Consider the following 13,233-nt stretch of genomic DNA (forward strand, 5'->3'; position numbering starts at 1 on the left):
GTAATAAACGCAATTTATAAAACTTAAATCTTGTTATTATGTAATATATACATTTATTTTCATCTCCTAATAAATGTAATACATACAACTGTAAACGTAATCTTTACGAGTCATCAACGTAATAGAATCAGCACCAGGTGTTGATGAGTAGAAGTTTATCTTTGGATATATTTGTTTCTATCTATATATAGAAATACTAAAAGGTTCCACCTGTATATTATGTTGAGGAAGCTTCGTGCTCATCAGTACTTGAAGAGCGTGAGGATGGAAGTCGATGTACTCGTCGACGTCCTTCATGAAAAGCGTCTTGTTCTTCATCAACTCGCCGACAGTTATGACGCCTGGAAACATGAGATCAGTGGATAAACGTTGATGCTTCACGTAGTTCAACAAGTTACTCGTGCAAAGGTCGACGAAAATCAAAGTCACTTGAAATACTGAGTCAATCGTTAAACCACACAGAAGAACACAACTGACGACAAAACTACAGTAATAATTAGTACAGTTAATTAAATAGCACCTTACAGACATGTAGCGCTCACAAAAGTACTTTACATTAATTTCACCGCAGTATTACTCAGCAAGACACCATAGTATTACTCCGTGAGTCTCCATAGTATTACTCCCTAAGCACTGTAGGATTACCCCACGAGTCAAAGTAGTATTGCTCCATGAGTCACCATAGTATTACTCTATGAGTAATCGTAGTATTACACCGTGATTTATCGTACTCATACTCTGTAAGTCACCGTAGTATTACTCTGTGAGTAATCGTAGTATTACACAGTGAGTTATCGTACTCATACTCTGTGAGTCTCCATAGTATTACTCTGTAAGTCACCGTAGTATTACTCTGTGAGTAATCGTAGTATTACACAGTGAGTTATCGTACTCATACTCTGTGAGTCAACATAGTACTACTCCCTAAGCACTGTAGTATTACCCCACAAGTAACCATAGTATTACTCTGTAAGTCTCCATAGTATTATTCCCTAAGCACTGTAGTATTACCCCACAAGTCACAGTAGTATTGCTCAATGAGTCACCATAATATTACTCTGTAAGTCACCGTATTATTACTCCCTAAGCACCTAAGTATTACCCCATGAGTCACCGTAGTATTACTCTGTAAGTCACCGTAGTATTACTCCATAAGCACCTAAGTATTCCCCCGTGAGTAACCGTAGTATTGCTCTGTAAGTCACCGTAGTATTACTCCATAAGCACCTAAGTATTCCCCCGTGAGTAACCGTAGTATTACTCTGTAAGTCACCGTAGTATTACTCCATAAGCACCTAAGTATTCCCCCGTGAGTAACCGTAGTATTGCTCTGTAAGTCACTGTAGTATTACTCCCTAAGCACCTAAGTATTCCCCCATGAGTCACCGTAGTATTACTCTGTAAGTCACCGTAGTATTACTCCCTAAACACCTTAGTATTACCTCGTGAGTCACCGTAGTATTACTCCCTAAGCACCTTAGTATTACCCCGTGAGTCACCGTAGTATTAATCTTTGATATATTAGAAGAAGCATCATCGTCATGGTAACATCACACATGTTTCTTACCCGGTGCGGTCGTGTTGATGCCGAGCGAGCTGGCGTCGTTGAATCCCAGACCTTGACTGATGGAGGAGGTCCTGAGGCGACACATCAACACATCAACTCTTGATCCACCAGAGGTTTCATGGTCGCACGGAACATCACGTACCAGTCCATCTGGACCTCGTAGGTGCCCGGGTCCCCGATGACAGTCTGGAACACCACCTCCGCCAGCTCCGAGGACTTGATGCTCCTGAGGTCCACGAGAACCTGCAGCAGCGGAAGAACCGCCTCGCACAGAAGCCCCGGCTCCATGTAGAGGTAGGACCTCATCAGGTCCTGCATGGACTCCTGGTTCTCCAGCAGACACACCTGCAGGAACACCAGAGTCTCACTTTCAAGAATCACTTCCTCCTTGACTTTAACGCCTGAATCTGATCCTGTGATTATCTTTCTCTGGTGATCCTGGTTTATTAGTTGATACTTTTAATTCTTCATCGTCTTAAAAATCACTGTATTGTTCTAGACGTTAGTTATGAAGTAAATCAGTACCATCTGAATATTTAAAATGTATCATTATTTTTCTCTTTCATTCAAATGTCGAGAATATTATTGTTTTTAAATCATTCATTTGAACTATTTCTATATTGAAAACTTTTCGTTTGTTTGTTTCAAGAGATTTTCTTATTTTTATTATTAAATTTAACAAATAAATGCATCTTTTTAACACCAAGAGTTTGATATTTAAATTTCAATAATTACATTTATTTTATTTAAACCCTTTTAAATTCTTCATGAAAATATTTTTTATAAATCATTTTAATATTTACTAACTTTTCATAATACTTTTAAAATGCAACAAATTAAAAATGATGCGTAAATAAATGTTGATAATATTTAATAATATATAATAATAGTTTTAATCATCGTAATAAATGTAATATTTACAACTTTAATTTCATAATTCAACGATATATATATAAGACTTTAATCAGGTAATATTCGTAATATATACTAATTTAATATTTTTATTACCAGAATATAATCAACATCATCTCGTAATAATTAAGCGTCTTTAATATTAAAATAAACTTAATATATTTTACTTCAATCTCCTAATTAATTAATTTATACCACTTTATTCTTGTAGAAAATATAATTTATGGAATAATTGTAATATATACAACTTTTAAAAGGCAACAAATAATAACTTATGTTGTAATTATTGGGATTAAAAAATAAATCGCTATGTGTAAATATTTTTGCAAATACATTTTGATAACATTTTAAATTCAATTATTAAAGAAAAACTCTTATTATTAAATGTATATTTGTTCAATTAAAGCATATAAAACCTCTTAATGTATAAATTATTAAACTTCTTTTTAAATAATTGAATTTAAAAGTTTGAAATGTTCCATTAAACTCTGATAAACTTAAAATAAGACTTCACTATGATTCAGAAAAAGGTATAAACACCTGAGAAGTCATCTTGTTCCAGGTGTCTTTGGACCGCGGGTCGGTCTTGTTCGTCTGCAGGAACTCCACGAGGGTCTTCAGGATCTTCTGCACTTCTAGGAATCCAGGACGGGGGGAGATGATTAGACGTGGATGGAGAGGTCAGCGAGGTCAGCGAGGTCAGAGAGGTCAGCGAGGTCAGCGAGGTCAGCGAGGTCAGCGAGGTCAGCGAGGTCAGCGAGGTCAGCGAGGTCAGCGAGGTCAGAGAGGTCACCGAGGTGACAACACAACACGACCTCCCACTGGGCTTCGTTACCGCTCGTCGCGGCGCGAGCTAACGATGTTCTTGAAGCCCAGAGTGAGGTGGTCCTGAGGGGGCGAGCGGTTCCCCGGAGGCCGTCGCGCATTAAAACCCATGCGACGAAGCCTCAGAAAGGCAGGACCGGCGGCGCCGACGGGACACGAGTAATTAACCCAAAAATTAGACGACGGTTGTTTGGTTTCCCGACGACCACGAGACACACGAGCGACCCTCGCGCCTACAATCGCACGAGAACAGACGCCAATTAACGGCGGGTCGTGGACGTCCACTCGAGAGCGCGGGATGTTTAGCGCCGGCGTCGGCGACCGATGATTGGATTCTACTTTGCTAATGAGATTTGAAAAGGTGCTGAGTGGCATCCCCCCTGGAAAAGAGCCATGTGGCCTCCGGCACTTTGGGAGCCGAAGCTAAGCCGGTGTGAAGTCTTATTTTTCATATCTGCTGAATAAATGATGGGTTTCAGTCGCACAATGAGGAGAGCGCCCCTGGTGTTCGCTTCTAGAATGACATGGTATTTTAACGAAGAATACTCAAGTTAGTCCTGAGCTGTGTCTCAAATTGCACAATTCTCTAAGTGCACTGCTTTAAGGTACAATGTAAGAAAGTGCTCAAATGATGACAGTGTAGTTCTGTCTCAAATCAAACTCTGCTGCTACACACTAACAGGAAATGACTCGACAGCTTCTTCTTCTACTACTTTTTAACACTGATTGTAACCAGTCTTTGAAACACCATCATCGACACTCGACAACTCTAATAGAAACAAGTTATTAAGTTGTGTTTCATTGTGTTATTATTGTTGTTCTGTTGGAAAATTAGTATTTTTCTCGAGACATTTACGTCAGTATCTGCTGTAAAGACGTGTCATCAGTGACGTAGCTTTAGTTAAGCTTCAGTTTAGCTTAAGTTTAGCTTCAGTTTAGCTTCGGTTTAGCTTCGGTTTAGTTTCAGTTTAGCTTCAGTTTAGCTTCAGTTTAGTTTTAGTTTAGCTTCAGTTTAGTTTCGGTTTAGCTTCAGATTAGCTTCAGTTTAGCTTCACTTTAGCTTCAGTTTGAGTTCAATTGAGTCAATTCTGAGCCGCTCTAGTAGAAGAACTCACATTTCTCCAATCCTTAAAACTCTTCACTGGCTTCCAGTTTCTTTCAGGATCATTTTAAAATTCTGGTTCTTACTTTCAGATCTATTCCTGGTCAGACCTTCCATCAGTGATCTGATCCAGACTTACACCCCAGCTCGGGCTCTGAGGTCTGTGGATCAGAATCTACTGATGGTTCCTGAACTTCCGGACCAGAGGAGAGAAATCCTTCCAGACTGTTGCTCCTAAGCTTTGGAACGATCTTCTCTCTCTTTGCTCTTGATGATCTACTGACTCCTTTAAGAAACATCTTAAGACGTTTCTATTTGTTCAGGCTTTTCCTTGATTTTCTGGAACTCCTGTTGTGTTATCAGTTTTATCTTGACCTTTAAAGTATATACTTTATTGAATATTGTTTTGATTGTTTAAGCGCTTTCTGACCCTGGTCTGGAAAAGCGCTATATAAATAAAGATTTCTACTTACTTCCTTACTTTTACTCACCACAAATCACTACGTCATCAGAAAACAACATCATCTCTGAAGGCTTTCCCAGTCAAGTCAAGTTTGCCAAAATGGTGATAATTTTTTAACGTTATGTTAAGAAAGATGAAGTTACCTTGAACTTCGGTCGCCAGAACGTATGCAACAGTCTTGACCAGGGAGGCGAACGGAAGTTCTTCAGGTATCACTTCCACGGCCGCCTCCATCAACGGCTGCAGCAACGACCTGAGAGCAGACGAGAAAGACGAGAATGAGCGACTGACGCCACGGGTTGGATGGCGATGAAGAATTACAGTTCAGTCTTATCCGAACAGGTGAGGTAGGACAGGGCGGCGACGGACGAGTCGATGGTCATTTCCTGAGACGGGCTCACGTCCCACGACGCGCTTCGTAAAAGTCCGTTGATCACCATCTTCAGGTGTGGATTTGCGAAGAACTGATGAGCGGTTTCCGTGATCTCGTCCGCGGTGGGAAGGACCGCGAGCGCCTCGAACAGAGCAGCGTAGTCGATGGAAACCAGGTCCATGAAGTCGTCCATCAGGACTCGGTGATACTTCTGTGCTGGTTTTACTTCTCGCCAGAGATTTCGATGGTCGAGGCCGGGGGACATTTGCTGGTCGGGCATCTTCTGCTCCATCATGTCCAGGAGACCACTGGTCTTGACAAACTGCCGGATCATGCCGATGGTGTTCTCCACCAGGAGGTCGTAGGGTTCCAGGCAGGGAACGTCGACGCCCACTTCTCTGAGCGACGAGAACAAAAGCTTCATGATGTCGGTCACTTTGGGCGCGGCTTGCGACAAGAGATCCAACCCGGGGGCGTCCGAGGTGGTCAACCAAGACACCGCCGCCAACACTTCCTGTATCATCCTCCCCGTCTTCGGCGACTCCAAAAACTCCTGCAGCTCCGGCGAATCCTCGAAAACTCCCAAGTCCGTCATCAGTTTGGTAACAGCCCTGATCAATGCCATGTAAGTCTCCGGGTCGTCCGCCTGGAACTCCCCCCACGTCTGGTCGCCGGCAGAAGAGAGCAGGATCACGGCCGCCCCCTGGAGAACGTCTTCAGAGAGAGTCTGGTTGTGTCGAAGGACGTGGGTCAGCGCGGCGTGCGCCGCGTCTACGTACGGCCGGAACATCGGCGTCGTCGACGTCAGCTCCGCCACGAACATCTTCATCGCCGACAAACTGGAAACACAAAAAACAGATTCGATGGTTTCCCGTATCATCCGCAAACATCATGGTCTGACAAGGACTTGTTCAGTCAATACGACCCTTAAATGGATTCACTCTCAAACAGATTCCACTTGACGCGCAGATGATAAAAGTGATAGTTAGCTTTGTTCTTATTGTCTGAAGATCTCCAGAGGGATTAATTGAGTCTATCTAATCTAATCTAATCTAATCAGATTAAAAATGTCACTTGAACTCCTACTACTACTTCTATTACTACTTTTAATACTTATTCTACAAATTCTACTACTACTACTACTTCTACTACTACTTTTTATACTTATTCTACTACTTCTATTACTTCTATTACTAATTTTAATACTTATTCTACTACTTCTACTACTTCTATTACTACTTTTAATACTTATTTTACTACTTCTACTACTTCTATTACTAATTGTAATACTTATTCTACTACTTCTATTACTACTTTTAATACTTCTTCTACTACTTCTACTACAACTTTTAATACCTATTCTACAAACTGGAAACACAAAAAACAGCTTTGATGGTTTCCCGTATCATCCGCAAACATCATGGTCTGACAAGGAGTTGTTAAGTCAATATAAACCTTAAATGGATTCATGATTAAAAATTAAACACAAGGAGGGAAATCAATGAAAAATCAATCCAGGAATGGAAGAACATTTTCACTGAGTTATGTTTGTTTTCGTTGTTTGTTCGTCACAAACTCGTAAAAATGTCATAAAAAATCCGACACGGTTCACGAAAAGCTTAAATTTCTCCTGTTTACTGTCGTCCAGTGAAGCAAACGTCTGTCCTCGAACGAACTCTTTCTTCAGAGAGAATTTTCTCCGTGTGAGTGTTTTCTCTGGAAACAGTCACATGTTACTCACGAGTTTCCTCGGAGCTGTCGAGCAAGAGAATATCAAGCTGGTGTGATAAAGCCCCGGAGGAGACGCAGGAGGACGGCCATGATATTATGACCATGAAATCAAACCAGTGACGGCCGTGAAGGAAAACAATGACGATTGAGAAAATCAAAGAGACGAATGGAGCAGAAATAATACTAATATTATCAAAGTCAGAAATCAAATAGAAGGAATAATAAAGAGGGAAAAGAAAAAAAGTATTAAAATGTGTGATTATGCTTTTATAATTGGTTATTAAATGTATATTAATTCATTGTATTTTTTGGGTTATCCTTATATTACTGATGCTGTATGATAAGATAGAATATATTTATTAAATAGATAATTGTTTGTTTTGTTATTGAAGGGACTCACACGGTTTATGAAACCATAAAACCGGTTGTTTTGCAGTAATATAATTAATCTAAAATACAAAATAAAGAGAAAACTTGATGAATAATGGAGTAAAGAATAATTATAAATAGCAGGACTATTGATTTATCAGAGCATTTCTATGAGATCAGTTTTATCATTTACGAGAGGCCACAGAAAATTCAAGCAAGGGACATTTTTTTTTAAAATCTTTTGAAAAAAACAGGTCAAATACAGAAAAACTAAATAACTGCGTCAAAAAATATTTTCTATAAATGTGTAAAACCTGTGTCTCTTTTATAGACGTTTAAAAACATCCAGCATTTAAAGACAAGAGATTTAGATTCTCTATTTGTCATATTTACTGGTAAAATCTTTATGTATATAAAATGAGAGACGCAGGTGAAAGTGACATATTCGTAGAAACAGAAAATTCTTGACGTGAGTCACTCCAGGACCTGAGGTTAAATGATAAGTTGAGATGTGTTTGAGACGCATATAATAATACGACGTGAGCTTTGAAGTCACCTGTGTTGCTGCAGCGTTTCCCGAAGCTCCTCATACAAGTGTTGTTCTGCACCGGGGCTCAGAGGTTCTCCCGCCAGAGTGGAGATCTGTTTGCCGACAGCTGTGATGAACTGCTGCGTCAAAGCAGATCGTCTCATGTAGACGTGGTAGAGAGACTGAAGCGCCTCGACCACCGTAGACGCCATTTCAGCCGCATTCATGGGCTTCTCATCCAGGTGCTGTGAAGAAGACATGTTGATGTGAAGAAGACATGTTGATGTGAAGAAGACATGTTGATGTGAAGACATGTTGATGTGAAGACATGTTGATGTGAAGAAGACACGTTGATGTGAAGAAGACATGTTGATGTAAAGACATGTTGATGTGAAGAAGACATGTTGATGTGAAGAAGACATGTTGATGTGAAGAAGACATGTTGATGTGAAGAAGACATGTTGATGTGAAGACATGTTGATGTGAAGAAGACATGTTGATGTGAAGAAGACATGTTGATGTGAAGAAGACATGTTGATGTGAAGAAGACATGTTGATGTGAAGAAGACATGTTGATGTGAAGAAGACATGTTGATGTGAAGAAGACATGTTGATGTGAAGAAGACATGTTGATGTGAAGACATGTTGATGTGAAGAAGACATGTTGATGTGAAGAAGACATGTTGATGTGAAGAAGACATGTTGATATGAAGAAGACATGTTGATGTGAAGACATGTTGATGTGAAGACATGTTGATGTGAAGAAGACATGTTGATGTGAAGAAGACATGTTGATGTGAAGACATGTTGATGTGAAGAAGACATGTTGATGTGAAGAAGACATGTTGATGTGAAGAAGACATGTTGATGTGAAGAAGACATGTTGATGTGAAGAAGACATGTTGATGTGAAGAAGACATGTTGATGTGAAGAAGACATGTTGATGTGAAGACATGTTGATGTGAAGAAGACATGTTGATGTGAAGAAGACATGTTGATGTGAAGAAGACATGTTGATGTGAAGAAGACATGTTGATGTGAAGACATGTTGATGTGAAGAAGACATGTTGATGTGAAGACATGTTGATGTGAAGACATGTTGATGTGAAGACATGTTGATGTGAAGAAGACATGTTGATGTGAAGAAGACATGTTGATGTGAAGACATGTTGATATGAAGAAGACATGTTGATGTGAAGAAGACATGTTGATGTGAAGAAGACATGTTGATGTGAAGAAGACATGTTGATGTGAAGACATGTTGATATGAAGGAGACATGTTGATGTGAAGAAGACATGTTGATGTGAAGAAGACATGTTGATGTGAAGAAGACATGTTGATGTGAAGAAGACATGTTGATGTGAAGAAAACATGTTGATGTGAAGACATGTTGATGTGAAGAAGACATGTTGATATGAAGAAGACATGTTGATGTGAAGACATGTTGATGTGAAGAAGACATGTTGATGTGAAGAAAACATGTTGATGTGAAGACATGTTGATGTGAAGAAGACATGTTGATATGAAGAAGACATGTTGATGTGAAGACATGTTGATGTGAAGACATGTTGATATGAAGAAGACATGTTGATGTGAAGAAGACATGTTGATGTGAAGAAGACATGTTGATGTGAAGAAGACATGTTGATGTGAAGACATGTTGATATGAAGAAGACATGTTGATGTGAAGAAGACATGTTGATGTGAAGAAGACATGTTGATGTGAAGACATGTTGATGTGAAGAAGACATGTTGATGTGAAGAAGACATGTTGATGTGAAGACATGTTGATATGAAGAAGACATGTTGATATGAAGAAGACATGTTGATGTGAAGAAGACATGTTGATGTGAAGAAGACATGTTGATGTGAAGACATGTTGATATGAAGAAGACATGTTGATATGAAGAAGACATGTTGATGTGAAGAAGACATGTTGATGTGAAGACATGTTGATATGAAGAAGACATGTTGATATGAAGAAGACATGTTGATGTGAAGAAGACATGTTGATGTGAAGAAGACATGTTGATGTGAAGAAGACATGTTGATGTGAAGACATGTTGATGTGAAGAAGACATGTTGATATGAAGAAGACATGTTGATATGAAGAAGACATGTTGATATGAAGAAGACATGTTGATGTAAAGAAGACATGTTGATGTGAAGAAGACATGTTGATGTAAAGAAGACATGTTGATGTAAAGAAGACATGTTGATGTAAAGAAGACATGTTGATGTAAAGAAGACATGTTGATGTGAAGACATGTTGATATGAAGACATGTTGATGTGAAGACATGTTGATGTGAAGACATGTTGATGTGAAGACATGTTGATGTAAAGACATGTTGATGTGAAGACATGTTGATATGAAGACATGTTGCTATGAAGACATGTTGATGTGAAGACATGTTGCTATGAAGACATGTTGATGTGAAGACATGTTGCTATGAAGACATGTTGATGTGAAGACATGTTGCTATGAAGACATGTTGATGTGAAGAAGACATGTTGATGTGAAGACATGTTGATGTGAAGACATGTTGATGTGAAGACATGTTGATGTGAAGACATGTTGCTATGAAGACATGTTGATGTGAAGACATGTTGCTATGAAGACATGTTGATGTGAAGACATGTTGATGTGAAGACATGTTGATGTGAAGACATGTTGATGTGAAGACATGTTGATGTGAAGACATGTTGCTATGAAGACATGTTGATGTGAAGACATGTTGCTATGAAGACATGTTGATGTGAAGACATGTTGATGTGAAGACATGTTGATGTGAAGACATGTTGATGTGAAGACATGTTGCTATGAAGACATGTTGATGTGAAGACATGTTGCTATGAAGACATGTTGATGTGAAGACATGTTGCTATGAAGACATGTTGATGTGAAGACATGTTGATGTGAAGACATGTTGATGTGAAGACATGTTGATGTGAAGACATGTTGCTATGAAGACATGTTGATGTGAAGACATGTTGATGTGAAGACATGTTGATGTGAAGACATGTTGCTATGAAGACATGTTGATGTGAAGACATGTTGATGTGAAGACATGTTGATGTGAAGACATGTTGATATGAAGACATGTTGCTATGAAGACATGTTGATGTGAAGACATGTTGCTATGAAGACATGTTGATGTGAAGACATGTTGCTATGAAGACATGTTGATGTGAAGACATGTTGATGTGAAGACATGTTGATGTGAAGACATGTTGATGTGAAGACATGTTGATGTGAAGACATGTTGATATGAAGACATGTTGCTATGAAGACATGTTGATGTGAAGACATGTTGCTATGAAGACATGTTGATGTGAAGACATGTTGCTATGAAGACATGTTGATGTGAAGACATGTTGCTATGAAGACATGTTGACGTGAAGACATGTTGCTATGAAGACATGTTGATGTAAAGAATGATGTCACAGGGATTCATCGATGCTTATATGTAGCAACACCGCCATCATGTGGTCAAACTTTATACTGGCGTCTCAAAGACAAAGTGACGTCATCGTCTCACCTCTGGGCCCAGTGGACTATAAACCGAGCTGGACTCTTCATGAGCCTCCAGAACCTTCTGCAGTCGTGTCCGGCACCACTCGCTCAGGTCCTCCTCCGACAAACCCAGCATCTGTGCGACCGGTTCCCACAGTTCCACGGCGTCGCTGCACGACAAGGAACCGTCGGCCTGAAGAATTTGAGATGAAACACGTTATTCGTCAACGAACCGGTTCTGCTGGAGATAAGAAAAACATGTTCTGCTGGAGATAAGAACAACATGTTCTGCTGGAGAAGAAGAACAACATGTTCTGCAGGAGAAGAAAAATGCAGCGAAACAAAGGAAAGGTCATATTATGTAGAAACATGCGAGGAACAGATTCCACTTGACGCGCAGATAAAAGTGATGGTTGAATCGTTTTTGTGTCTTTTTTATCTCTTTGCACTTTGTTCTTATTGTCTGAAAATCTCCAGAGGGATTAACTGATCAATCTAATCTAATCTAATCTGATCTAATCTAATCTGATTAAAAATGTCACTTTAACTCTTACTACTACTTCTACTACTACTTTTAATACTTATTCTACTACTTCTACTACTTCTATTACTACTTTTAATACTTATTCTACTACTTCCACTACTACTTTTAGTACTCATTCTTCTACTTCCACTACTACTTTTAATGATTCTTCTACTACTTCTACTACTACTTTTAATACTTCTTCTACTACTACTCTTAATAATTATGCTACTACTTCTACTACTACTACTTCTATTACTACTTTTAATACTTATTCTACTACTTCCACTACTACTTTTAGTACTCATTCTTCTACTTCCACTACTACTTTTAATGCTTCTTCTACTACTTCTACTACTACTTTTAATACTTCTTCTACTACTACTCTTAATAATTATGCTACTACTTCTACTACTACTACTTCTATTACTACTTTTAATACTTATTCTACTACTTCCACTACTACTTTTAGTACTCATTCTTCTACTTCCACTACTACTTTTAATGCTTCTTCTACTACTTCTACTACTACTTTTAATACGTCTTCTACTACTACTCTTAATAATTATGCTACTACTTCTACTACTACTATTACTACTTTTAATACTTATTCTACTACTTCCACTACTACTTTTAGTACTCATTCTTCTACTTCCACTACTACTTTTAATGCTTCTTCTACTACTTCTACTACTACTTTTAATACTTCTTCTACTACTACTCTTAATAATTATGCTACTACTTCTACTACTACTACTTCTATTACTACTTTTAATACTTATTCTACTACTTCCACTACTACTTTTAGTACTCATTCTTCTACTTCCACTACTACTTTTAATGCTTCTTCTACTACTTCTACTACTACTTTTAATACTTCTTCTACTACTACTCTTAATAATTATGCTACTACTTCTACTACTACTATTACTACTTTTAATACTTATTCTACTACTTCCACTACTACTTTTAGTACTCATTCTTCTACTTCCACTACTACTTTTAATGCTTCTTCTACTACTTCTACTACTACTTTTAATACTTCTTCTACTACTACTCTTAATAATTATGCTACTACTTCTACTACTACTACTTCTATTACTACTATTAATACTTATTCTACTAATTCTAATACTACTTCTACTGCTTCTACTTTTACTTTTCTAATTCTACTATATATACTATATTTTTACTACTAATTATAATTATACTATACTATACTATACAACATGTCTTCTTTAACTCTTTTTATCCTAGTTTTACTGTCAATACTTAACATTTTTCTTTACCAAAGTTCATGATTTAAACTTACATTAAAAAAAC

General features: G+C 38.3%; 1 protein-coding gene across 3 annotated transcripts in view; it reads right to left on the reverse strand.

Moving 5' to 3' along the window:
- The window catches only part of abca12 (ATP binding cassette subfamily A member 12), a 113,886-nt gene that overhangs the window by 54,292 nt on the left and 46,361 nt on the right, over positions 1–13,233 (reverse strand). For all 3 annotated transcript variants that reach the window (XM_087804388.1, XM_087804390.1, XM_087804389.1), the window contains 8 exons: positions 11,413–11,580; positions 7,899–8,116; positions 5,191–6,081; positions 5,013–5,122; positions 3,020–3,114; positions 1,710–1,912; positions 1,568–1,638; positions 211–341 (listed from right to left, as the gene is read on the reverse strand). In XM_087804388.1, coding sequence (XP_087660514.1) covers positions 211–341; positions 1,568–1,638; positions 1,710–1,912; positions 3,020–3,114; positions 5,013–5,122; positions 5,191–6,081; positions 7,899–8,116; positions 11,413–11,580 — 1,887 coding nt within the window. The remainder of the gene's footprint in view (positions 1–210; positions 342–1,567; positions 1,639–1,709; positions 1,913–3,019; positions 3,115–5,012; positions 5,123–5,190; positions 6,082–7,898; positions 8,117–11,412; positions 11,581–13,233) is intronic.

Source organism: Callionymus lyra, chromosome 12 (assembly GCF_982586985.1).
Source record: "Callionymus lyra chromosome 12, fCalLyr1.hap1.1, whole genome shotgun sequence".
NCBI classification, from domain to species: domain Eukaryota; kingdom Metazoa; phylum Chordata; class Actinopteri; order Syngnathiformes; family Callionymidae; genus Callionymus; species Callionymus lyra.